Source organism: Mauremys reevesii, linkage group 16 (assembly GCF_016161935.1).
Source record: "Mauremys reevesii isolate NIE-2019 linkage group 16, ASM1616193v1, whole genome shotgun sequence".
In the NCBI taxonomy this organism is placed as follows: domain Eukaryota; kingdom Metazoa; phylum Chordata; order Testudines; family Geoemydidae; genus Mauremys; species Mauremys reevesii.
The window spans coordinates 4,911,935-4,939,219 of NC_052638.1; the positions used below are offsets into that span (position 1 = coordinate 4,911,935).

The window sequence follows — 27,285 nt, forward strand, 5'->3', positions numbered from 1 at the left end:
CTGATCACCTGAGGAATAAATGCCCTGTGCTAGGAGGAAGCAGGCAACCAATAGTTCATATCAGTTCTGCTGTCCTCAGCACAGAAACGCCCCAGGCAACCTATCATACTGGTTTTATGAGGTTAGCCTCTGCAGACCCAGATATGGACCATGTTAAGGTTGTCAAAATTAATGGCAGGAAACGCTTGGGGCAGAGGAATACAGGGGCCCAGATCTCTCTGGTTAAGCAGAGTGTGGTCCCAAAGGCCAGTATGTTACCTGGCCAAATGGCAGAGATTGTGGGGGTGGGCGAAAGCAGGTTCCTCGTCCCACTGGCTAAGATCCATGTGGTGTGGGAAGGTTGGAAAGTGTTTTGACTGGGGGGGTAATGGAACACCTCCTAGCTGACCTGCTTCTTGGGAATGATTTTGTCCGTGTAGTTCAGGTTAAAGTATTTGCCTGCAGCAGGAGGGAGTTTTATGCTGGGACCCCTGAGGGAAAGGATAAGGTCTCAGGAACTGCTGAGAGAAGGGGCAAGAGTCTCCTTGATTCTTCTGCAGCAGGGGGAAGCCACATGCTTCCAGGTGGGAGACCAACTCCTGCACTGCAGCTGGAGGCAACACCACATCAGGAAGGGGTGGGGGTATGATGCCTGTCGTGGTTGTTAGCTGCCAGCAGGTCGCAGCTGAACCAGAAACAAACCCGGCACTAGGGAGCAGAGAGAAATGTGTCCCAGAGGGGAGCCCAGAGAAGGGTGATGGGATCTCAGAAACCACTGAGGTGGATGAGGATTCCTGTGACTCTGTCACAAAGGGAAGCAGGGTGCTTCCAAGTATGGGAGGGGCTGACACTAGCTACTTTCCTGCAGAAGGCAACATGCCCTCAGGCACGGGGGCAGGAGAGGGGTTGTCCATGATGAAGGAAATTGTCCCAGTTGTTAGCTGGCAGAGTTTTGCCGATGAACCAGGGATAGAGCCCTTCCTAGGGAGCCCAGAGAAATGTGTCTTAGGAGGAGACCCAGAGGAGGAAGCTGGGGAAGGAATTGTGGGGGTGCAGAATGTCTCCTCACTAGTCACTTGGGGCAGGGAGCCCAGGACAGAATGGCTGAGTCAGCATCTGTGCACCCAGGCACTCTGCCTGTGACCCAGGTTTTGAGAAGGATCTGTGTACCTGACCTCCAGCGGGGCAGTCACACAGCTGACTTCTCAGGGACAGAGGAAGGGGGGCAGAGGGTACCCCAGTCCAGGTCCCAGTTTTTCGGGATGCTATTTCTGATAGGGTTTTTGGAAACTGGGTCTCTTTAAATGAAGATGCAGCTCCAATGCCTGTGACAGCAGAGGAGTTGAGACCAGAAAATTGCCAGCTGGTAGTTTGTGAGAGTGTGAATTACGCAGCTGACAGAGAAGGGGGTGTCTTCCCCCAGGCTGGTGAGACACAGAGAGCAATTATGGGAAAGCTGCTGGGAAAAAGTGCGTCTGATCAAAGGGTAAACACACCTGGCCCAGAGAGCACAGATCACAGCCCTCTAGGGGGCAGGGAAGGACTCAGTGCTGGGAGGGGGAAACACAGGGTAACCTCAAAAAGGGAGTTGGATTTTTTGCATATCTCCAGTCCTGAGGTGGGGGGACCGCTTCCCAAAGGACCAGCCAATGTGCAGGATCCCCCTGGACTCCTATCTTGCCAGATCCTGAGGTACCAAAATCCCAGAAACATGATTAAATTGAGAGCCCACACAGAGGGGAACACTGGAGGGGAACAAAAGCCAGTGACTGGTTACAGGGGAGAAAGTCAAAGGACACCCTGGGTAACGAACAAACTACCATAAATTAGACTATCTGAACAGAGGGTGTGGTGTCATAAAGATACTTGTAAACACCCGTCTGTGAAAAAAAAATTTGGTATTAATGTTAAGTCTTGGGATAAGAATCTTGATACTGATGTTACACCTTATGATAATGCTACTTCCCAGTGAGTACATGTAACCAGATTTAAAGCTTATCGCAGCAAAGAAACCATAACAAACCTGGTTTGCTGTGTGTGAAGGGGGAAACTGAGGCACACTGCCTCATGGCCTTGATGGCTGGATGCCAAGAGAACTATTACACAGACTGCCTTTGAGTCAGTGACTAACTCTCTTGCAGTAAGCTAAGGGGGGAGGTGCGACATTCTATACCTTCCGGGAGCGTACTGGAACCCCCATATTCCTCATTTTCATATCATCATGATCTTGCATATAAAGCATGCCCTGTAAGGTATCAGGGAAAGGTTATGATCTGCTGAAAGTCATTTCTCTATCCATAGATGTGTATCATTAATGCAGATGAAGTTATGAGAATTGTGTTGCATGGTGTAAGTTGGGGGATCAGCCAGATATTAGCTTCCCCAGAGGCAACAGCAAGGAAAGTAACCAACACCCAGGCGGGGTGTGAAACAACCATCAACAGCCATTGTCCAGCAAAGGAGCTACTATTCAATGACTCCCCTGCATGAGGTCACACCAGGGGAATTGCTCACCCTTGCCTGCAGATTCAGCAATGCCCCCTAAACATGCCTGAATTTGTGTTTTCCAAGCACATGGACTGAGGATATAAAACCGAATTGAGGGGACTGGCCCCAAGGGTGAAATCTGTGTACTATGAACTGCAATATCCAGTGGGGGGAGAAAAACTGCCAAGTCTAGTTGTTGCCCAGTCTAATAGGGTTGAGAGTTTAGACTGAGTGCTTATATTTTATTTCTATTGGTAACTAACTAACTTTTTGCTTATCACTTATAGTCACTTAAAATCTATCTTTTGTAGTCAATACATTTGTTTTATTGTTTATCTTTACTAGTGAGATTGTATGAAGTGTTTGGTAAATCTGCTCAGGTTTTGCAAAGGCTGGTGTATGTCCACTTTCCATTGATGAAGTGCTGAACCAATTAATAAATCTGCATTGCTCATCTTGAGTAGGGCAAGATGGCATATTCCCGAGGTAGAGTGCTGGGAGCTGGGGGGATTTGGCTCTGGTGCCTTTCTCTGTGTGGCTCATGAGTGGCTCTGGGAGCATTCATGCAATGTAGCTGGGTATTTGGTCTCCACATGCGGTTGTGCTGAGTGATCACGGCGCCTGGAGGGGTTTGCTGCTGGTCACTAGCAAGGCATTGTAAGAGACAGCCCAGGCTGGAGAGAGTTCAGGGGCACAGCAGTCCCACAGTCCCAGGCTGCACCCCAGGATCCTGTCACAGTGGCCATGTGCTTGGAGAACAGGCAGTGGTATCAGAACCAACTGCTCCAGGCTGGCAGATGTGTCTGATGCTTGGGCTAGAAAAATTGTTTTTATGTTTGTACAGCCCCTAGTGCATTAGGGCAGAGGTTTCAAGGCGCTATTGTAAGAATAATACAATAAATAATAATATGCTGGAGATCATCAGCTCCCAGCAATCTTGTCTTTGATCTGTGAGCAATCACAAAACTCATTGCAGCTGTTGGGGGTGATGATCACCTTCCATTCAAGCTGAAGGAGGAAACAATTAAATGTGTCTTTGTTTAGTGATAGCTGAAACAATGGAAGCCACTGTGCAAAGACTAAACTGACTGCTAAAGCAGGGGCTGAGAATTGATTTGGTTGCAGCTGTCTGTGTATGTCTGTGTGAGTCAGAATAAGCCAGAAATTGGAGGGGGGAAAACAACAGAAAGGCAAAGAGACAGCAAGAAAAGCTCTTGTCGCATGACTGGGAGTGAAAACTAAGAGAAATGGACCACCTGGGTTAGAATTAAAAGTCTCTCTCTAGCCATGAAGTTTGTTTTCAAGATATTTGCTGTAAATGCCACAAATCACATACAGAAACACAGGCAGAACAGGAGAACACTCCGATGATTCCCAAAGCCCTGAACGTCTGTGAGAACACCCATGTTAAGCGATATGTATCAGTAGTGCCAGTGACCCAGCCACTAATGGAAAAATTCAATTGTTCAATCGATAAAAGGAAAACTGGAGTTGATAATATGGAAAAACTTGGAGATAATGAAAGGGCAGAACAAGCTACAGTGTAGAATGGGTCAGGTCTGCGATTGTGACCGAAGGGCCAAATACAGGACAGATAGTCATTGATCCATGTGATTTCAGTAAAGCCATCAAATGGGAACTTTATCTAGAAGTGGCAGCTGAACTCTGAGGGTATGGCTACACTTACGGTTTGCAGCGCTGGTCATCCAGCTGTGTAGGAGCAGCGCTGGTGTGTGGCCGCATTTGCAGCGCTGTTGGGAGTGCTGCATTATGGGCAGCTATCCCAGCATTCAAGTGCACCAACGTGCTTTTCAAAAGAGGGGGGGTGGAGGGTGGTGTACTGTGACAGGGAGCGGGGAAGATAGAGAGAGTGGATTTTTGGATCCAACACTGTGTGTTAGCTTCCTGGATTGGAAAAATCACAAAATGTTCATGAGCCCTTAGTCTTAACTCTAATTGCAAACAGCCTGCCTCCAACACGGACTGCCCCCTGTTTCACTCACTCCCTGTGGTGTACTGTGACAGGGAGCGGGGAAGAGAGATTGGAAAAATCACAAAATGTTTGCGAACCCTAACAGCCTGCATCCAACACTGTTTCCCCTGCCTCTCATTTGATCGTTCACAGCCAGGTACAGATAGCTCCTGTTTGCTGTGATCAGTGTTTGTTTTTATAGATAAGCAGTTCAAACGGAGCTCGATCGGCTCCGTTCTGTTTCATTCACTCTCCCTGCCTCTCATTTGATTGTTTACAGCCAGGTACAGAACGGAGCTCCGATCGGAGCTCATTCACAACAAAACAAAGAGAGGCTGCATAACAAAACAAAGAGAGTAATTTATAAAAGCATTCTGGGATATCTGCTAATGCCCTGGAGGCCAATAACAGCGCTGGTGTGTGGCCACACTTGATGACCAGCGCTGCAGCACCAGCGCTGGAATCCTTATTCCCCATGCCGAGTGAGGTGTACGGCCAGCGCTGCAGCCAGGGAGTTGCAGCGCTGGAAGTGCCCTGCAGGTGTGGCCACTTACTAATTGCAGCGCTGGTGGAGGCTTTCCAGCGCTGCAAATCGCCAGTGTAGCCATACCCTCAGAGGCAAAACATTTTTGGTATTAGTGCATTTTGACACCAAGTGAAATGAGAGGAGTCAAGCACTAAGCTGATGACTTTTACACCACCACCACCACTGGGTTGTTCGAAATGTAAAGGCCTTTGGGCATTATCTTTGACCCAGGAGTATTTGAAAGAGTAGATGCACAGATCTGGAATGGGTTACAAGCTGGTGAAGTTATAACCAGAGTAACTCAATGTGAACCAAGAGTGCCTTTTTCGTGATTAACAATGGAATTTGGCCAAACTCGGCTTGTGTTGTGTCTCCTTTGGGTCCCTCTGCGCTGGCTCCCCGCCCAGTTTCTTCTGCTTCCCCGCAGATTCTGCCCAGACTTCAGCCTGGTTGCAGTGTCCACCAGTCACAGCCTGTTCTCATGAGTTTCCCCAGCTCCTGCTCCTGCCAGCTCTGAACAGATTTCCTCCCCGCACTCTCCCCTGAATTCAGCTTCCTCTGCTGCTCCTGGTTTCCATAGGGCTGCTGTTTCCCCAAGTGCCAAGTTATTACCTGGGTCTGAGTCTGGGTCCTCCATAGACCCAGATATTGGTCAGGGAAAGGGGATGTGCCAGCATACCCATCCTGGAGGGTTAGAGCACAGCGGAGAGAGGGTTGGATGGGAAGAGTAGTTTGCTGTTTAGCCAGTACAGCTCAATACGTAGGTACAGTACACTTGGCGTGACAGTCAGACCAACATGACAGCAAAGTGATAGTGACATAGCTGACATTTCTTGATAATGGTAATAAATAAATACTGGCAGCACCCACAATGTACTAGACACCAGCCAGACACCCCGAGGAAGAGACATTCCCCAATCCAAAGAGCTTACATCCTAAGGCACCAATCCTACAACAGATAGCACAATGGCACAACAGTCTGCCCACTCTTCGTCCATTGTAGGATCAGTGCCTATGAAAATGGCACCGTACAATGGGTGGGGGAAAAGATACAGCCCAATGCTGCAAACACACAGGTGCTTACGTTTACACCCACTGTAGGTTGCCAACTCGCTAGGCAGGTCTTCAGTGGTTCAAGCCTGTGGCCAAGTCACACATTCAGAGCAGTCCCCTTCAAGGGTAGCAGAGAGTTCACCAAACTGCCAGCTCTCCAGCCCTCTCTCAGTGCCTTTAAGTCCAGCTCAGGCTTCTAAAGGAGCCTTGTCCCCTTCTGGGAGCTTAGGCCACTTTACCCACGGCTGGTGGGGGAACCCAGGCCCACCCCCTGCTCTGGGTCCCAGCCCGGGGACCCTACACACGGCACCCACATTCCACCTAGTTTAATTAATTGCTGCTGTTTTCCCTGGGCCTCTTCCCACCTGGTTCCTTTATCTTCACCCATTACCTTAGGGTTGAGTTCTCAGGTCCACCCCCTCCCAGCTCCACTAAACCCATTGCACAGAGCTCCCTTCCTCCCCTTACAGTCCCAGCCAGGGTCTACCCTGCTTAGCCCCTGCAGTGTCCGTTATCTGAGCCTGCTGAGCTCTGATTGGCTGCATCCATGCATGGCTGGAGGACCTGCCTTTGTTGCTCTTTCCTGGGGCGTGGGACGGTGGTACTGCAAGCCCTCCAGCCCAGGACCACAAGGGCAGGTGCGCTCCATCACCGGCACAGACAACAGAGTTCTGCTTTGCAGTTCATCTCGAAACAGAACAAAATGTGGGCCTACACCCGATCAGTGGCTCATTAATTCTGCTTACACAGTTAACGGTAATGCTTCCTGAGGTATCCCTCTGCCACGCAGCACTCGGGGCAGACGCAAGCACTTCAGAATAACACCAGTCCAGAACAGAATTCATGAAGAGTCAGCCACCTTCTGTATTACTCCTTCCCCTCCCCCTGCTTTCGAACCCACGTGTTGCCCAGCCTCCCCAATTCTCAAAGCTACTATGGTCAGTTCTATGCATAACACTGGCCACACCCTTGGCTGTATACAGTCAACACACAGTAACAGGACACTGCACGCTTTGATTTGAATGCTTAGGGCCGCCAACTTACTCTACTGGATAATCAAAATGTCATGATGTTGTACCATTATGTTGTACGGTACTGAGAGGTTCTCAAACTGTGCTCCACGGACCGCCAGTGGTCCACGGGTAGTTCCCTTTAAGGTGCGCAGGCCTGGCTCCACTAATTAAGTGCCTGGACCCTGGAGAAGATGCACATGTAAGGTGAGGTGGTGGCCTTGGGGGGAATAGGGGGTAGGTGGGAGGGGGCAGTGGGGTGAGAAGAGGGGGAGGGGGGAATTTGAGACCTGCAAGGTTGCGGTGGCCAGAGAAAGCAGCGACTTTACCAGCTCTGGGGCTGCGGCTGCCAGGGAGAGATGGCCTCCTTCCCAGCCCCAGCTCGGGGGATACTGCGATGGGGAGAGAGGGAGAGAGCCCCCTCCATCCCAGCCCCAGCTTGGGGGATACTGCGATGAGGGAGAGGCCCCCCTCCTTCCCAGCCCCAGCTCGGGGGCTGCCATGGCGGGGGAGAGGGCACATCCATCACATTAGAAAGGTAAGACTACTGATATTAAAATATGAGTTGTGTGCTTTTATTTCTAGAACAAAAAAAACTTTATTTTTTTTTTAACCAAAGTGCTTTACAATAGTTAGCTAATGGTACAAACAACATTTGGAAAGATCATTAAATGGTCTGCAATTTTTAAGTGGTGTGTGGAAAAAAAAAAGTTTGGGACCCACCGGGTTAGTGTCTATATGTACCAGTGCCCTTTACTGGGTAGAATCAGAATTCCACTGGTGGGTGGATATATGAGAAAGAGGGAGAGAGACCCCCACCCCCCTTCTGCTCAATGGCATGGATCAGGAGGTGCAGAGTTCTGTGCCCGGAGTACAGACATCCTGACATTCTCAGGGGCCATTGTGTGCAGCATAGTGACAACTGTGAAATTTTTTAAGGGTCATAGATCTCTCACATGGTGATATATCGAAGCAATGTTTCACACTACACTGCTCTGTTCCGTTTGGGTTCTTATGCCACAACACGTTGATACGGCACTGACCCCAAATCATTTCCAAGACACTACAATGTCCCTGCAAGCCTTGTTCTGAGGAAGGGACTGTCCTGGGCCCTACAAGCCAATCCTTCTTCTAGCTCACAAATTAGACTGTGATCTCTTTGGGGCAGGGTCCTATGTTTATACAGCACCAAGCACAATAGGGCCCTGATCCTCACTATGGCATGCTACTGTCATAATTACAGTAATAAGGCCATCCCCCTAAAAACAGGATATCCTGCAAAAAAGCAAAAACAATGTCAACTCCAGCCCTTCCCCTCACGGGATCTCAACTGTTTGTAATGAGTTCCCGTTAGTTGGTTCTGTGGAATTGTGCATGATTTGGCTGATTCTCATGGTGGGCTCATTGAGAATGCGATCTCCTGGGTTGCTAGATTGGAGCCCCAGGGGTCTCCAAACTGATGCCCTCATTGCATGAGGCCTACTCTGAAGGGGTGAACTTCAGCTGGCTCTGCCCAGAGAAGCACTATGGGCCCCAGACACACATTGTCCCAGTGTTTGCTGCACTCTCCTTCCTTCCAAAACTCTGCCCCGACCCCAAAGATTCTGAAATCCCTTGGGGCTAACTTTGTACTTTATATAGTTAAATTAGGGCTGTTGATTAAACGCAGTTAATTCATGTGATTAACTAAAAAAAATTAACTGCAATTAAAAAATTAATCGTGATTAATCACACTGTTAAACAATAGAATACTAATTGATATTTGTTAAATATTTTTGGATGTTTTTCTACATTTTCAAATATATTGATTTCTGTTACAATACAGAATACAAAGTGTACAGTTCTCAATTTATATTTATTACAAATATTTTCATTGTAAAAATGATAAACAAAGGAAATAGTATTTTTCAATTCACCTCATACAAGTACTGTAGTGCAATCCTTTATCTTGAAAGCGTAACTTACAAATGTAGATTTTTTTGTTACATAACTGCACTCAAAAATAAAAATGTAAAACTTTAGAGCCTACAAATCCATTTAATCCTACTTCTTGTTCAGCCAATTGCTAAGACAAAGAAGTTTGTTTACATTTATGAGAGATAAGGCTGCCTGCTTCTTATTTAGTGTCACCTGAACGTGAGAACAGGCGTTCACATGGCACTTTTGTAGCCAGCGTTGCAAGGTATTTATGTGCCAGATATTAAACTGATAAGAACAGACACTACACTTTGATCTTAGCTTTAACATTCATATGCCCCTTCATGCTTCGGCCACCACTCCAGAGGACATGCTTCCATGCTGATGATGCTCATTAAAAAAATAATGTGTTAAAATTTGTGACTGTACTCCCTGGGGGAGAATTGTATGTCCCCTGCCCTGTTTTACTTGCATTCTGCCACATATTTTATGTTATAGCAGTCTCAGATGATGACCCAGCACATGTTCGTTTTAAGAACACTTTCACTGCAGATCTGACAAAATGCAAAGAAGGACCAATGTGAGATTTCTCAGGATAGATACAGCACCCGACCCAAGGTTTAAGAATCTGAAGTGCCTTCCAAAATCTGAGAGGGATGAGGTGTAGAGAATGCTTTCAGATGTCTTAAAAGAGCAACACACCAATGCGGAAACTACAGAACCAGGACCACCAAAAATCAACCTTCTGCTGGTGGTTTCTGACTCAGATGATGAAAATGAACATGCGTCGGTCCGCACTGCTTTGGATTGTTATTAAGCAGAACCCATCATCAGCATGGATGCATGTCTTCTGGAATGTTGGTTAAAGCATGAAGGGACATATGAATATTTAGCGCATTTGGAACCTAAATATCTTGTGATGCCGGCTACAAACAGTGCCTTGAGAATGCCTGTTCTCACTTTCAGGTGACACTGGGAAGTGGGCAGCATTATCTCCTGCAAATTGTAATCACACTTGTTTGTCTGAGCGATTGGCTGAAGTAGAACTGAGTGGACTTGTAGGTTCTAAAGTTTTACATTGTTTTATTTTTCAATTGCAGTTACTTTTTGTACATAATTCTACATTTGTAAGTTCAACTTTCATTATAAAGAGATTGCACCACAGTTCTTATATGAGGTGAACTGAAATATATTATTTCTTTTGTTTTTACAGTGCAAATATTTGTAATAAAAATAAATATAATGTATTCTGTGTTGTAACTGAATTCAAAATATTTGAAAATGTAGAAAACATCCAAAAATATTTAAATAAATAGTATTCTATTATTAACAGTGCGATTAATGGTAATTAATTTTTTTAATTGCTTGACAGCTAGGGTGACCAGATGTCCCGATTTTATAGGGACAGTCCCGACTGTTGGATCTTTTTCTTATATAGGCTCCTATTACCCCTCACCCCCATCCCGATTTTTCACATTTGGTGTCTGGTCACCCTATTGACAGCCCTAATTTAAATAGGTGGATTTAATGCTGGGGAAAGGTGCTGCATTACCCACAAGAGAGGTACAGCATGGGCAGGGATGGGTCAAGGTTCCTTGCCCAGTCTGACAACCTGCTCCAGCCAGAGCCAGAGGGCAGCTCTGTCTCCAAGGCCCACTTGTACCCCAGATTATCTGCGAAGAACTGTGTGTGTGAGAGAGCGAGTGTGTCTGGCAGAGCTGCTGTGTGAGTGGCTGTTGGTGTGCTGTGAGTGGGTTGGTGTCTGTGGATGTTTTGGGATATGTGTGAGTGTCTGTGTCTGGGCATGGCAGATTTCCCCGTTTCACTAGCTGCAGTAATTTTTTAGTCCAATTGAAGAGCAATTTGTCCGCATCTGTAGCAGGTTGCACTCAGAGGACAGGTAGGGTGACCAGACAGCAAGTGTGAAAAATCGAGACGGGGGTAGGGGGTAATAGAAGCCCATATAAAAAAAAGCCCCAAATATCAGGACTGTCTCTATAAAAAAATCAGGACATCTGGTCACCCTAAGGCCAGCAGGCCTAGTGGGCAGGCCATGGCTCATCAGTCCTTCCGCCCCCAGAGACCTGGCAGGGGTGGTCGACGCACCGAGGATGGGCTCAAGCAGCCGCTTGTCAATTCCCAGTGCTCCGGAGTTCTCCCAGACGGACGACAGGTGGAGGGACAGTAGGGCAGCATTTTTCAAAGTTTGGGTCGTGACCCAGTACTAAGTTACGGCATGTAAGGCACTGTGTCGCCTTGCTCAGCACCCAGGGACCCTAGCGGCTCTGGTCAGCACCGCCGACTGGGATGTTAAAAGTCCCATCGGCGGTGTGGCCCAGCTCTGATACCGCGCTGTGCCCCAGAAGCGGTCAGCAGCGGGTCCAGCTTCTAGGCAAGGGGGCCACAGGGCTCCACGCGCTGCCCCTGCCTCAAGCACCAGCTCCGCACTCCTATTAGCTTGCGCACCTCTGCCTAGGAGCCAGACCTGCTGCTGGCTGCTTCCGGGGCGCAGCGCAGTCTGTGGTGCCAGGACAGGCGGGAAGCCTGCCTCTGCACCCCGGATGCGCCGCTGACTGGGAGCCGCCAGAGATAAGTCCACATCCCAACCCCCGCCCCAGCCACCCCCACCCAGAACCCCTTCCTGCACCTCAAACCCCTCATCCCCAGCCCCATCTGAGCCTGCACCCACAACTCTGACCCCCTCCTGCATCCCATCCCCCTGTCCCAGCCCAGAGCCCCCTCCCACATCCTGAATCCCTCATTCCCGGTCGCAGCCCTCACCCCTGCACCCCAACCCTCTGCCTCAGCCCTGAGCGCCTCCCACATCCCAAACCCTTCAACCCCAGCTCGGTTGGGTCATGGGCATTAACAATTTTCTTCACTGGGTCGCTAGAAAAAAGGTTTGAAAATCACTGCAGTAGGGGGACCCAAGCCCTCCTGCTCCAGTGAGTCCCTGCCCAGGGCCCAAGGGGGAGAGGTGTGCAGTGTCTGTCTCCTCTTCCTGGGGCACCGGACCAGCCTCTTTAGGGGGAGGGATAGCTCAGTGGTTTGAGCATTGGCCTGCTAAACCCAGGGTTGTGAGTTCAAAAGGGAAGGGGCAGGGATGGGGGGCAAAAAAAAATGGTCCTGCTAGTGTGGAGGGGGGGGGGGACTCCAATGACCTTTCAAGGTCCCTTCCAGTTCTAGGAGATTGGTATATCTCCAATTATTACCTTATTACCTCTCCTGGGCCACTTCCTGCCCCCTGCTCTCTTCGGTTTGGGGCCTGCGAGGTCCCGGTCAGCCTCAGCAGCTCAGCCCCTCTAACTAAGCATTGCCCAATGCTCTCCCCAGTGTCCCTGGGTCAGGCCCCTGCCCTGCCAGCTGGGCCTTAACCCTCTCCAGTGGCCCACTTGGTCCCAGAAGCTGCACCTGGCTTCCAGCCTTTGGACAGCCTCCCCAGCCCTCTCCTCCCTGCTGGCCTGGCAGCGCCCCCCTTCAAGCACATCCCCCCACTTGGGGCTTGCTCCACACCCCCAGGGCCCCCTTGGCCCTTCCTTCCATGCCCCCAGCCCCCTTCTCTCCTTCCATGCCTGCCCCAACTCCCACCCCCCTTCCCTTCCTTCCATGCCTGCCCCACACCCCCAGCCCCCTTCCCTTCCTTCCATGCCCGCCCCACGACCCCTTCCCTTCCTTCCATGCCTGCCCCACACCCCCAGCCCCCCTTCCCTTCCTTCCATGCCCCCAGCCCCCCTTCCCTTCCTTCCTTGCCTGCCCCACACCCCCAGCCCCCGTCCCTTCCTTCCATGCCTGCCCCACACCCCCAGCCCCCTTCCCGTCCGTCCATGCCAGCCCCCCACCCCCAGCCCCCTTCCCTTCCTTCCGTGCCCGCCCCAGGCCCGGCCTTGGGGGGCCCGCGGGGTAACAGGGCCGCCAGGCAGCCTCTGTGGGTGCGCGGGGCCCGCCCCGGCCGGGAAGCGCTGCCCCCGGCTCTTACAAGCCCCGGGCCCGTTGCCCAGGGTGGGGCAGGATCGGGCCCTCAGACAGCCGAACCCGCCTGGGGCCGGCCCCGAACCCCGGTCCCCCCCGCGCTGAGCTCCTGGGACAGAAATACCCCACGCGGGAGAGGGTTTGCTTCGCGCGCAGCCCTCCCCCCCCGCGCACTAGAGGAGATGGTACGGTCCTCTGGTACAGCCTCACTCCCGACGTCCGTTGGCCGGCGGGGCAGGAGCTGTTGGCGAGCGGGGCGCGCGCGAGCGAGTGGGAGCCGCGAGCTGCAGCGGGCAGAGCCCCGCGTCCGCCTGGCACCAGGCCCCGGCCCGGGGGCATGACTCTGTTCGGCGGCGAGGCCGGGGGCTGGAGATGTAAGTAAGGCCCGGCCCGGCCGCTGCCCCCCCCCCGAGACAAGATGGCAAATGCAAACCCGGCCCAGGGAGCGTCCCGCCCCCGCCCCTTTGTACCCCGCGCGGCCCCCAACGGGCTGTTCGCGCGGGCGGGCGGGGCGGCCCGGGCCCGGTGGATGCTCCGCTGACGCATGGCGGGGGGGGCAGCTCGGGTTTACCCCGGCGGGCCGGCCTGGGCGGTGGCGAGCCCGGGGCTGGACCATGGCAGCCGAGCCTCCCTGCCAGCGCCAGGGCACCCCCCGTCCGGGCGGGGGAGGTCAGAGCGGGCCGCGGAAAGGCCATTGGGAAAGCGGGTAGCCCGCTGGGCCGCCAGGCCTGGTGGGCGCTTGTTTACTCCCCCGCAGAAGGAAATCTTCCCTGGGCAAAATGGATCAAATTTCCTCCGCTCAGTCGGCCTGAGCGGAGGAAATTCTCCCTCAGCGTTGGGCTCTTGGTTCAAAACGAGCATGAGCTGCCATTCATCTGGGGCTGTGCCATCTTGTCAGGGCAGCCGCAGTAGGAGCCTTGGCACCTCTGCCTCCAGGTATGCCCTGATTAGTTGAAGTCCCAGGGCAAAATGCCCACAAAGGAATCAGAGGAGGCACTGTCAGACAGTGAGGCACCAAAAAAGGAGGTTCCTGGACTGGAGGACTGAAGGGAAGCAAATGTTGTACCTGAAAAAGATGGTGGGCGATTGTGGGAATTGCAAAGCAGTGAGTCTGACTTCTGTAAGTGGTTAAAATAATAATTAAAATAGAATGGTAAAGCATCTAAATTAACGTGACATAATAGGGCTAAATCTGCATGGCTTCTGCAAAGGAATATCATGCCTCTGCATCCTATTAGAATTTAACAAAAAGGAGAACAGCTGACGTGATTTATTTGGAGTTTTAAAAAGCTTTTGACAAAGTCCTTCATGACAGGCAACTAAGGAAACTGGAGTCCGAAATAAGGAATTAGCATGGATCAAAAACTGGCTAAGTGACAGAAAAACAAGGAGCAGGATTATTTGGCAAAAGGTTAACAAGGTTCTGTACTGTGACCACAGTTTTTAAGATATTTATCAATTATCTGAAAAAGGAGGTGAGGTAGCAACATTTTGCAGGTGACACAGGATCATTTTAGATTAGTTAACACTAGAGAAGACCATGAGGAACTTCAGAGGGACCCAGTTAAGCTAGGTGAATGGGCAGCATGGTGGGAAATAATATTCCATGTTGAGAAATGCAAGGCAATGCACATGGGAAGAAATAATTTGAACTACTCCTACACCTTGTTGTGTTCTAAATTAACTGCAATGACTCAAGAAAAAGGTCCTGGATGTCACTCAGTGAAAGTTGGCAGCTGTAGTCAAAAACCCAAAATGTTGGGGTGCTTAAAGAACTGAATGGGTAATAATAAAAATATTGTAATGCCATTTTATAAATCAGTGGTCTGGCTTCACCAGCAATACTGTATTCAGTTCTGGCCACTCCATCGCTAGAAGGATGTAGCAATAATTGATGGGTTTCAAAGATGGGTGACAAAAATAATTGATGAGGGAAGACTTCTGTATGTGGCAAGATTGAAGAGATGGGGTCCGTTTAGTTTAGGGAGGGGCTGTGTGGAAGTATACAAAGCATCGAGGAATACAAAATAATGAGTGGTCTAGAGAAGAGAGATCAAGAACTCCTGTTCACCCTCTCTGATTACTAGAACAAAGAGATGGTCAAATTGAAAGACAGCAAATGTAAAACTGTTAAAAGGAAATTCATTATACAAAGCATAATTCGGCTGTGGAACTCGCTGCCACAAGATATTGATGAAGCCAAGGGTCTAAGACAGAATGGACATTTATATTGATAATGAGGACATCTGTATCTCCTTCAGAAAGGATATTAACACCAATATTTTTAGATGGAATCTGAACACTCCTTCAGGGTACAAGCCACTATGAAAGGATTTTGGGAAGACCCTTCCCCTAGGGGCAGGTTATTCCATTATTGTCCACTATGGGGTTTCTTGCACATCCGTCTGAAGCATGTGATGCTGGCCACTGTCAGATGATGGATCTGTGAGGCCCTGATCTGGTGTGGGAATTCCTACATTCTGTTGATTGATGGTCTGTTGGAGTTTGCAGGCTGTTTGACAGTAGCTTAGGCTGAAGCCCTATCTGAGCTAGCATAAAACAATGTTAGTGACACTGTATTGCAGAGGCACTTGTACTACAGTGATGGGGGTCATAGAATCATAGAAGAGTAGGGTTGGAAAAGACCTTTGAGCAGGGGGTTGGACTAGATGACCTCCTGAGGTCCCTTCCAACCCTGAGATTCTATGATTCTCAGGAGGACATCTAGTCCCACCCCCCACTCAAAGCAGGACCAACCCCAACTAAATCATCCCAGCCAGGGCTTTGTCAAGCAGGCCTTAAAAACCTCTAAGGATGGAGATTCCACCACCTCCCTAGGGAACCCATTCCAGTGCTTCACCACCCTCCTAGTGAAATAGTTTTTCCTAATATCCAACCTCGACGTCCCACACTGCAACTTGAGACCATTACTCCTTGTTCTCATCTGCCACCACTGAGAACAGTCTAGATCCATCCTCTTTGGAACCCCTCTTCAGGCTGCTATCCCCCCTCATCCTTCTGCAGACTAAATAATCCCAGTTCCCTCAGCCTCTTCCCATAAATCATGTGCCCCAGCCCCCTGATCATTTTCGTTGCCTTCTGCTGTCCTCTCTCCAATTTGTCCACATCCTTTCTGTAGTGGGGGCCCCAAAACTGGATGCAATACTCCAGATGTGGCCTCATCAGGGCTGAATAGAGGGGAATAATAATAGTCACATAAGTACCTTAGATAGAGAACATGGTTTGTTGTCTTGCTGGTTCTTACCAAAGCTCATCAAGACTGCATTTGACAGAACCATTTTGTAGTGTCATCGCACAGTACACCCTACAGCCAGGGGTGTACCAGCACATTATGGGGCTCCTGAGACACCTCCTCCATAGTGGCCAGCTGGAAGCTGGAATTTTGGGATAAATCCTAATGTAAGGCACTGCCTCGTTGTGGGATGAGTTAGCACTGGCTGAAGTAGTGCAGCTGCGTGACTTGTGGATTCCCAACCACACTGGGGAGAAATTGTTGTAGGCTACACAGGTTCAACCGGACCTGAGCTAAAGACCTCATCCTTTCCACCCCCTTACAACCTGGGCTTGCAAAATGATGGGGACAGTTTCTGTGTCTGCACTCTGTGTTCTTTCCATATGATGGTTTGTGCAAAACCTTTTCACTTTCTGCATGAAGATATGAGCAACAAGGGACTGGAAATGGGCCCCACCATAGCAGATCACGTTCCCCCTCTCCCCCCCCCACACACACTCCCTATGTAGCTTCCTTCTCCTGGAGTGATGGATGGAAACTGACCAATGCCAAGAGGAAGGGAGCCATGGATGAGGTATGTGTAGATTAGGAGGGACAAGGAAAAGTGCAGCCAGAAGAAGGGCTGCAGCCTGACACACCCTGCATAGATGTGCACCAGCATCGTCTTCTTGCTGCAGAAGGGACAAGTGTCCAGGGAGTTCGTGGACTGTGCCAGGTACACGCCCATGATCTTGGCTCCATGGAGGAGCCCCTAACTAATAACCCGGGTGTGAGTGGTGTGCAGGCTGATCCACCAGGATTCCTTGCCCTCCTCAGGTGGTAACAGGTTCCACCACCTGGTGTTGAGGCAGAATACAAGAGTGAGGAAGTGGATGTTATGAAGCATGAGCAGCAAAACCTTGCCAGTTGTTGTGGGTGGGGTCCTGATCTTGGCAGGGAGTTCCAAAGGCTGGCTTCTATTATAATTATTTAGTTGAAGATCCAGCAGACTCCAGCATGCTTCTTGGGGCACTGCGCCCTCACATACCCCAGAAATGTAGGCTGTGCTCTCACAAAACGGGCCCCAAAGATCAGTAGCATGGCAGCCCTGGGGTGCATTGTGCTCAAGAGTGCCAAGCCAGGTAGGCCTAGTTTGGGGTTCGTTCTTCCTTTCACAGATGGATTGAAGAAGCTATTTTAATTGGCAAGGCATCGGTAGTAAAAAGTGCCCCTCCTTCCATTCCTTCTCCAGCAAGTGGGGTGGCATGCTCCTAGCTGGACTGCAGCATCACCAGGGCCAGGTGAGGGGGAGAGGATTTTGGTCTCTGTCCCTTCTTGGGAGGCAGTAATGCTCAGATGGGTCAGGACTGGAGACTTCTTAGGCTCTAGTCACTCCCTGGAGCCAGGTCTCGCTCCCAACTCTGTCCAAGCTCTGGGAGTGGATAGCTGTGCCCATCCACTGGCCTTGCACTGGGTGGATGTTGCTAGCACCTCAGCTAGGGTCTGGCCTTGTAGGGGACTCCCTGCCCAGCAGAGTGAAAGCCTGGCAGCAATGCGGTTTGAAATCCCCAGTGTGGTCAGGGATTCAGTTAGCTGTGATTGCACATGAGGCCTGTGGGGAAGCTGCAGGGTGGAGGTTTCGCTCCACATGTGGTCAGCCAGAGATGGAAGGTAAGCAGAGAAATCACTGAAGGCTCCAAGAGGAAGAAAACATTGTTTCCTGGGTTCCTCCTAGGGGTCTCTACAGAGGGAGCTCTCAGCTTGGATCTCCTTGGGGGTTTCTTGTCTTCAGTATTTTATCATATTGGCTTCGACAAACCCTCATACAAATCCAGGAATTCAAAGGCCCGCCACTTCCCTTCAGTCTCTTCCACTTGCACCCCAAGTCACCCATTAGATCCACATGACCATCCACCCTTTGCCTCTGTAAATCTGCCTCCCACTTCTGCTGCTCTGCGTGGCTCCTCAGTATCCTGATCATCTCCGAACCTGACTGTTACCCACCCCATGGCCCTCAGTGCCCCCCATCACCTCAGTACCTCCCTGCCACCCACCTCATGGCCCCACCCCTATCACCTCAGTACTTCACTACTACCCCCCGATAGCCCCATTGCCGTCACCTCAGTATCTGACTGCCACCTGCCACATGGCACCTCAGTGCCCCCCATCACCTCAGTACCTGCCTGCCACCCACCTCATGGCCCCACCCCTATCACCTCAGTACTTCACTACTACCCCCCGATAGCCCCATCCCCGTCACCTCAGTACCTGACTGTCACCTGCCCCATGGCACCTCAGTGCCCCCCAGTTTCCCCAGTATCTGACTGCCACCTGCCCCATGGCCCTTCAGTGCCCCTGTCACCTCAGTACCTGACTCCACCCGCCCCATGGCCTCACCTCATACCTGACTCCACCCACCCCATGGCTCTACCTCCATCACCTGAGTATCACCTGTCCCATGGCTCCTCAGCTCCATGCCTCTTGCCGAGGTGGGTTTTTTTGCCAGCAAAGCAGGAGAGTTTTGTTCGCGGAAAGAGCATTGTAGTGTGTGCGGTTTTGTTGATGAAATCTGACTTTTGTTGACAAAAGTCTGTAGTGTAGACAGGGCATTAGTGTTGCTAATGTGCCTGCATGGAAGTGTTACTATGAAATCTCAAATCACTCCCATTGTCCACCTCAGTGCCAGCAGAAGTCACACCAGACAGTCCTTGGCTTCTCCATTAGTCGCTTGTTATGTTGGTGAGATTTTGTTTGTGTGCGTGATATGGACACTTCCCCACTGGGAACTAGACACACAACCCAGAGACCAGTGAGTAGCATCAGCGGTTTAGTCTCCACCAAGCTATGCTGCAGTTCAAATAGGCAACAATAGTTTTTGGAAGTCCTGGACAACTAGAGCATTATCTGGTCGACAGGATACAGTAAAAGTTGTACTAATCTTCAAAAAAGGAAGCAGGGCTGATCCTGGCAATTCCTGCCTTGGAAGTCTAATTTCTAACCCTAGTAAAATAATAGAACAAATATTAAAAGCAAAAAGAAAGCACTCTTTGGAGGATAAAGGCACTATGAGCAATAACGAGAACAGGTTTAAAAAGACGAGTTCAAGCCAAAAAAACCTTGCTCATGCTTTTCGACAAAATTAGATATAGTTAGAGGTTAGTAAAGTATTTGCCACAGTGACTCACAAAAATCATATTCTTAAAATAGATTCAGATTGGCTTTGATATGGATATTACATGGGCTAAAAATTGATTATTAAACCCTAAACAAAGGGTATTGAAAAGGAGCAGTTTAAATTGCAGGCGGAGAGATGGGGATCCAGGTGGATAGGGGTTGGAAGAAGGTAAACGTCATGTTAGTGAAACGTGCCAGTCAATGGGATAGAGTAAGATGCTATTCAGCATAAGAGTAGTTGAATCTGGCCTTAAATTTGCAGATGACACTAAATTGGGATAGTTGCCTACAGCAGAGAGGCTAGAAATAATACCGGTGAATTGAGAGAAACTGGAAAGATGGGCAAAAAATAAAATGAGATTCCTCTTGGAATAAAGTGCACAGTGATTTGGGGATAATATCATCCGATTTACAGATTTTTCAAGGGAAGAGTGAAACCTGGAGGGCAGTGATGCTGAAAGAGACTGACAGGTGACCGCAGAGGGCAAATTAGACATGGATGTGCAGTGTGATGTGGCAACAATGCTCTTTTGGGCAGAGACATCACATCGTGGAGAAGGAATGAATAGTCCCGATCTGCGTGACGCACCTGGAATAGGGTGTTCGGTTCTGGACACCTCGTTCCCAGAAGAGAGTGTGAAACTGGAAGGGGTTCAGAGAAGAGCAGCAGAATGAAGAGACAGACTGGTCATAGAGGAGCTGAATAGATAGCACGGCTAAGGTGGGGACATGACAGCAGCCTGCAAATATGGAGCCTGTAAACACCAAGGAGGAAAAATTATTGGCTGGTACAAGGTGGTGCAGATAGGAGCAGTAGGATGGAGTGATAATGTGTAGTACAGGTTTCCTAGTGCTGGAAGGAACCTATTGCTTGAGGACAATTCAAGCTAGATGGGACAAAGCCCTGGAGGATATACTCCAGGGGACAATCCTGCACTGGCAGGGAAAGGGGCTACATGACCCAGGAAACGGGCCTGAACCAAACCTTGGATCCAGATCCCTGTTTCCACATCTGGCCCTTCCTCTTTCATGCACTGAGCCTAGCACCCAGAACTTTGCCTGTGAATTTCGTATCTTGGGGCCATCCGTGTTTCTTCTTATTCTGAGGCATAAAGCCCAATCCCCTGAGACACCCAGCCCCCACCCCAACACTTTACTGTATTGCCTTGCTGCTGTTATGTGTGTTGCCTAGAGGCCCAGAGGCGCTATTGCTGTCCAGACACAGTGAGATGCAGTCCTTGCCCCAAAGAGCATACAGTCTAAATAGACAAGGTAGAGGGGCTGTGACTTTGCAAAGGTGACAAAGATCTGGGAATAGAACCTAATTCTCCTGAATCCCAAGCCAGTGCTCCACCCATTAGACCACACTGCCTGCCAGCATGGCCTTGCTGGAGTGAGAGTCTGGGAGCAGCATCACTGCAAGGCAGTGGCAATGTGAAAGGTCTCCCAAGTACGCAGGCACATGAGTGGGGGTATCTTGGGATGGTTTCCCTCTCCCACCCCATTCCTTCTTAGCTGTGCCAGGCCATCTCTACAGAGTCTGTCGCAGCTGAGAGATCTGTTGTTTGCCTGGGAACACCTATTAGCATTTCATGAATATTAATTCAGCTGGTACTTGGGCTCTGGGAGAAGCGTTCCAGAAGATGGGGCCCCGGGGATTACTGCAAACAAGAGGAGACAGTGTTCATTGCACAGGTGATGATGTGCAGACGTGTAACAGGTGCAAATGGAGGGCCATGGAGAGTGGACGGGCTGTCGGAGCAGCTCAGACCCTTCCAAGGCACTGGCAACCAACGTACTAGTGGAGTCCTAAAGGTTACTAAAGACTCACTGTCAAGATAAAGAACAGGCAGCTACAGGAAGTGCATCTGCTTGGCTGGGGCCCTGCCTGGAATTCCGCAGCTCTCAATGTCCTGTCCCAGCACATACTGGGTGTTGTGTGGGCCCAGCTCAGCCATTCCTGAATCCTGCTCTGGATCTCTGCGGGGCATTACACGTGGACTCTTCAGGGGGACAGAGTAATGGTGGAGCCAGCATGATCTGCGGTTGCATGGCGGACCGTCACTACTCTCTGGATTCAGCAGCAAAGATACTCAGGTGATGAGTGCAGTCAGTACCAAGATAGATTTCCAATCCGGGTGCTGGGATGTGCAAACGTGGATGGAAAGCAGGAGCTGCGCTGATGGGAATGGTGAGCTCTTAGTCTGGGCTTTTGCTCCTACTGCATGTAACTCCCGCAGGTCTGTATGTGCAAAGCACGCCCCTGGGGAGGCTCCTTCACTCATTCTCTCCACCATGGGAAGGCAGGGGAGCTTTCACCTCCATCCCCCATGCTATTTCCTGCCAGTTCTGAGCCTATGTACTCCTGACACTGAGCCCTGAGACTCCCCAGCACTGACTGGGGCTGGCACACGGGGTAGGTGGACAGTGATGGTCCTTGGCAGCTTTGATTGTGGTGGTGGGATCGGTGGATAATGGTCTTGCTTGAAAGGTTGTTACATCCTCCCCAAGCGGCACTGGACCCTAGTTCCCCCTTTGGCAGGACCATCACTATAGGGGCTTTCCTTCTACTGGGCTGGGAGAACATTAGTGTCCCGCACTGAAAGGCAGCAGGCAGCAGCTGTTTGTGACATCCAGCTGAGTGACATCTTGCCAGGCTGGCTTGGCCTTGTATTTTTCTGCAAATTTTGTTTCCAGGCAGCCTTCTGGGCCCAGTCAGCACAGTTCACACTCAGCTGTAGACAGACCAGGCAGAGGTGGTTTGTTCAGCTAGTGACACTGGAAGCAGACAGGGTTAATGCACCGTGTTCTCTACCTGGGCTGACCCGTGCAGTTCTTAAGCCAGGTCAAAACATTCTCTGTCCTGATCCAGCACAACTTCATTGAACCTGGGCTCAAGCCCTGTGTGGTTGGGGCCATATTATTATTGGTACTGCAGCAGCATCTAGAATCTCCAGCCGAGATCTGGTCCCCATTGTGCTGGCCTCTGTACATATACACGGTCCTTGGGAGCCAAAAAATCTCACCGCCTTATAGGTGAGACCACGTTATATCGGGTTTGGTCCAGTACGGTGTACCAGACTGGACCGGCTTCCCTGGCGGTGAGGTAAAGGGCCTGGTGCTCCAGCCGCTGCAGGAAGCCTCTGGCCCTTTAAATCACTGCCAGAGCCCTGGCGGGGATTTAAAGGGCCCGGTGCGCCAGCTGCTGTGGGGAGCCCCGGGCCCTTTAAATCACCGCTGGAGCTCTGGCAGTGGGGCTCGGGTGGTGATTTAAAGGGCCCGGTGCTCCACACGAATTTGGATATAACGCGGTAAAGCAGCGTGGCTCAGGTGGCGCTTTAAAGGGCCCGGGGCTCCCCGCTGCTTTACCGTGTTGTATCTGAATTCGTGTTCTATCAGGTCGCGTTCTATCTGGGTAGAGGTGTACTAACAAAGAGACTGTCCCTGCCCCAAAGAGCTTACAGGATAGCTAGACGGAGGAGGGGAAGCAGCTTGCTTAAGGTCACACAATAGGTCAGTGGTAGAGGCCTCCTAAGTCTCACACTAATACCTTATCTACTGATCCATGCTGTTGCTAATAAATACGAGGCTTGAATCCATGACCCTGAGATTAAGAGTTTTATGCTCACCCAGTGAAGCCACCAATTAAGGATGGCATCAGTCGCAAGAAATCATTTGCTGCCCTGGCAATGGGCCCAGCAGCACTGCTTCTAGTGGAGCAGATAGGGGCGGGCTCCTCCCGTCTGTTCGTTCACCACGAGCAAAGAGAAGAGGGCAGGATTCTTGTGCCCACCTGGAATGGACTTTGGATGCAGCTCCTGCCATGAGAAGAACCAGGACTGGATGTCAGTGGGGTGCAAGGCCAAGCACAGCCCCTCACTTGGTTGTTTGCCTGCAGCAATAGAGGAACCTTAACTGTGGTGCTGGGACTATGTAACTTCTGCCATTGGAAGCTGGGAATCACCATCTGCTGATAGTGTCTGCAGAGAGACTGCCTCACACAGGAGTTGCCTAGGGTGCCCCAGTCTTTTGAAGGCCCTTTCTAAAGCAGGCCACCAGCCGGGGCCATGTCTGGCAGTGGCCAGGGTACCTCCTGGGCTAAGAAGAAAGGACTGAAATGAAGCTCTCAGAGTAAGTGCAAAGAAAGTGCATTTGTGCCAATGGGAACATATGGCCCTGGAGTACACTGAAACGAAGACACAAGTAATTGATTCCCCAGGGGCAACATTCCTGATGGTCAGATTGCCTTGTCTTTCACTGTTCACCCACCAGGCTTTTTGTAAACTCTAGAGACTCCGGAAACACAGCAGCTGCAAGCCCAGTGTGCTGAAGTTTAGTGACCTGCTAATGCTTGCTCCCCGTAGCTGTGTCAGTGACCATGGTGTACATGCTGGTGCCTCTACCCTGGGAGGTTACAGAGACCACACTCGTTAGCCTAGAGTGGTCAGCAAGCAAAGCCCCTCTGCTGCTCTCCTGGCCACCGCTGGGTAGTCTCCTTCAGGACCTCCTGCCCTCTGCAGCTTCTGCCCTTACTTCCCTAGCAGCTCCCTCAACTCCCTTGGGTGAGCGAGATCAGTGGGTAACCAGCCTTCCCCTGCTGCTGCCGCTCTTTATAAGACCCAGGTTCCTTCCCTTAAGCCCAGTTGGGCAGGAAGGAATCAGTCACAGGTATTCTGGACCCCCCTCCCCTCTCTCTCCCCTTCTCCCCCCCCCCCTTCTTAAAGGGGCCAGTCAGCCTGTGACAGCCATCAGCTGTGGTGACAATGCGAATAATTACCTTGTGCCCTAAGGCTGTTTAAACCCCTGGGACAGAGACACCTCCCAGCCTCACCTCCTGTGAACTTCACCCCTAGAGGGCCATCTTTGGGGAGGAGGGATAGCTCGGTGGTTTTGAGCATTGGCCTGCTAAACCCAGGGTTGTGAGTTCAATCCTTGAGGGGGCTGTTTAGGGATTTGGGGATTGGTCCTGCTTTGAGCAGGGGGTTGGACTAGATGATCTCCTGAGGTCCCTTCCAACCCTAATAATCTATTATTATTATAAACGACACTTGTACAAAGTATAATGCATATTTGTACCTGCCTCTGGAAATTTCCATTACATGCGTCTGACAAAGTGGGTATTCACCCCCGAAAGCTTATGCTCCAATACATGTTAGTCTTTAAGGTGCCACAGGACTCATTGTTGCTTTTTACTTGTACAAAGTGCTGCATATCCATCTGTGCTGATCTTGGGTTCTGAGCCTCTCCACTTCAGCCAGAAATAGTAAGCAGGGGGAGGCTGGGCTGCCGTGTTGTTCAAAAGACCTTCAAAGAAAGCCCAGCACTGTGCTGGAAGAAGTGCTGGCTTGTCAGTGGGTAGGACTCAGGAGGCATCTGGGTGACAGGCAGGGTAACCAGACGTCCCGTTTTGGCCGGGACAGTCCCTTTTTTAAGCCCTGTCCTGACGGTCCTGACTTTTTTGGCAACAGTGGGCATTTGTCCCGTTTGCTCTTGTTAGCTTGATCAGTTGCAAGAGCAAACAGAACAAATGCTCACTTTCCAAAAAAAAGTGGGGTGTGGAGGAATGTGCTGGGGCAAGCAGCGATGCCAGCCCTGCGTAGTGGGGGAGGCAGGGCTCAGGTGGAGGCATGCAGGTCTTGGGCAGGGGGAAGGCAGGGCTCGGGCGAGTAGTGATGCCAGCCCCAGCCTTGCGCAAGCAGTGATGCCAGCCCCGCCTGGGGGGCTCAGGTGAGTGGCTTGGGCTAGCCCCGTACTGGGGGGGTGGGGGAGGCTTGCGCTAGCCCCACGTAGTGTCCTGTTTTCCCTTTGGGAAGTGTGGTCACCCTAGACAGAGGTTGCAGTTGGCTGTCGGTTTCCTCTTCACATCCTGTCCTTACTGCTTGTGTCGTCTGTCCAGTGTCTAGCACAATGGGGTGCAGTCCCTGGACTGGGGTTCCCAGTTATTACCATAATATAGGGACTACCTGTGATAATGGGGCTCTGTCCAGGAACCTGTCCCCTACAGTACCCCAGGCCTGACCAAGAGGGACCATGTACAGGCAGGCCCTCAGCCATGTTCTGTAACGGTTAAAGCCCTGCTCATGCAGAATGGAAGCATCAGGCACCCCGGGAGGTTGTGGCAGTCATTGGAGGATCTGGAAAGGAGGGTGCTTAGGCGGTGTGGGTTACTGGTGGTTATGGTGCCTTTGTACCTTCAGCATGTGGAAGTATTGTGTGTGGAGCGTTGCATAGTGGTTGGAACCAGTGACTAGGAGTTAGGACTCTTGTATTCAACTCATGGCTCTGATGCTAGTTTGCTTTTAGGCTAATGTGTTCAAAAGTGGCCTCTGATTTTGGGTGCTTAATATGAGCCTGGTTTTCCGACAGTTAAGGCACCCTGAGCTGCAGTTGGATTCACGGGTACTGTGAGTGCTCAGCGCCTGACAATTGGCCCTCCTGATTTCAAGTCAGGCACCAGAAACTCTCCCCCACCAATCAGAGGCTGTTTTTCAAAATGCGGCCTCTACTATCCCTGTGCCTCGGATACTGACTGACCTGCTTGGGAGGTGAGGGGATGAGGGAGTCACTGTGAAGTGCTTGGAAGTGTGACGTGCTAGAGCTGCCTTGGAGGTCAGTCAGTCAGTCACTGGAATCACTCCTCTGGTTCTCGCTGCTTGTGGGTCACATTCAGAAACGGGGCGGGGGGCTTGAAAACAATAAGAAGATTCCAAAAGTGCCTAAAGGAGCCAGGGCCCAGCTCCTCCAAGGCATTTAGGCACCTGAGTTCCATTGAAATCAGTGGAAGTTACGTGCCTAGGTGGTTCCTGAGAGCCAGTGGGTGTTGGCTGCCAGCTCCCTGAGGTGTTTTCGGAACCCCAACTCTAAGGCAATATACGTCTATTTCTTCTCGTACCCCCCTTCCTTTCTGTTTTCCCCTGGCCGTTTCATCCCCGCTCCTAGCCCTGTCTCACTCCTCCGCTGTCTCTTCCCCTAGATTTGGACATGGCCAGAGAACCCAAGCCGAGCCGAGCCAGGCCTGGACAGAAGCGGCAGCATGGCGGCACCCTCTACCAGTGAGTCTGCGTGGCACGTTGTGGTCTGGTGGGGGTGGGGGTGCTGTGCTGAGTGGTGCTTGCTTCTGGGCCTGGGGATTATCCTCAATAGTGTCGGGAGAGCCTCAGAGGGTCTCTCGTGAGACAAGACCTCTACTCCGATGGTCTCTCTTCTCCCACCATCCCTCCTCCCCATATCCCATCTTCTTCAGCTCTTCACTCAGCCAGGTCCTGCTCCCTCCAGGTTCTCCTCCCATAGCCCACAGTGCCTCCTGCACCCCACCACAGCCCAGCCCTTGGGTGGCAGGGCGTTCAACTCTCGCTCTCTTCTGGGCTCTGGATGACATCTCTAGTCGAGCCACAGGTGACTCCCATAATGCATTGCGTCCCACTGGGGGGGTGGAAGGGGTGGGGTGGCAGGTGTACCAGCTGAGATGGGGAGGCCTGCTTAAACGCCATGATGGCTCTCAGCAATGGCACAAAGCCTGCTCTCGTGGTAACTCAGCCTCATGTTTTCAAATCTCAGATAAAGTGTCCTAATTACCCATGATCCTCTACTACACCCACTGTATTGGCCTCGCCCTCTACTGGCTGGGGGATCTGAGTGACAGAGACTATCTTTGAGCTCCCTGGGGAGCTGGTGCTTTGGGCACAGCAGGGGCGGATTCTTTGCGCTGTTGTGTGAGTGTGTGTGTGTGGTTTGCTTGCACCATTCTCCCTGGGTTGGACGTGGGGGGGATGGTTTCCTCTCACCATTCTCCCTGGGGGCGGTGGGGGCGCAGGGGAATGGTTTCCTCGCACAGTTCTCCCCAAGGGGGGGATGGTTTCCTTGCACTGTTCTCCCCGGGAGGAAGGGGTCAGTTTCGTGCCACTCTCCTGGGTGGGGTGGGGCGGGGGCGGTTTCCTCACACTGCTCTCCTGGGCCAGGAGCGGTT

The 27,285-nt window shown here is 51.1% G+C and overlaps 1 protein-coding gene across 1 annotated transcript in view; it reads left to right on the forward strand.

Moving 5' to 3' along the window:
* Positions 1–13,099: 13,099 nt before the first annotated feature.
* The window catches only part of LOC120384516 (heterogeneous nuclear ribonucleoprotein C-like 2), a 46,027-nt gene continuing 31,841 nt past the window's right edge, over positions 13,100–27,285 (forward strand). The window contains exons 1-2 of the mRNA XM_039503348.1: positions 13,100–13,287; positions 26,293–26,371. Coding sequence (XP_039359282.1) covers positions 13,251–13,287; positions 26,293–26,371 — 116 coding nt within the window. The 5' untranslated portion in view covers positions 13,100–13,250. The remainder of the gene's footprint in view (positions 13,288–26,292; positions 26,372–27,285) is intronic.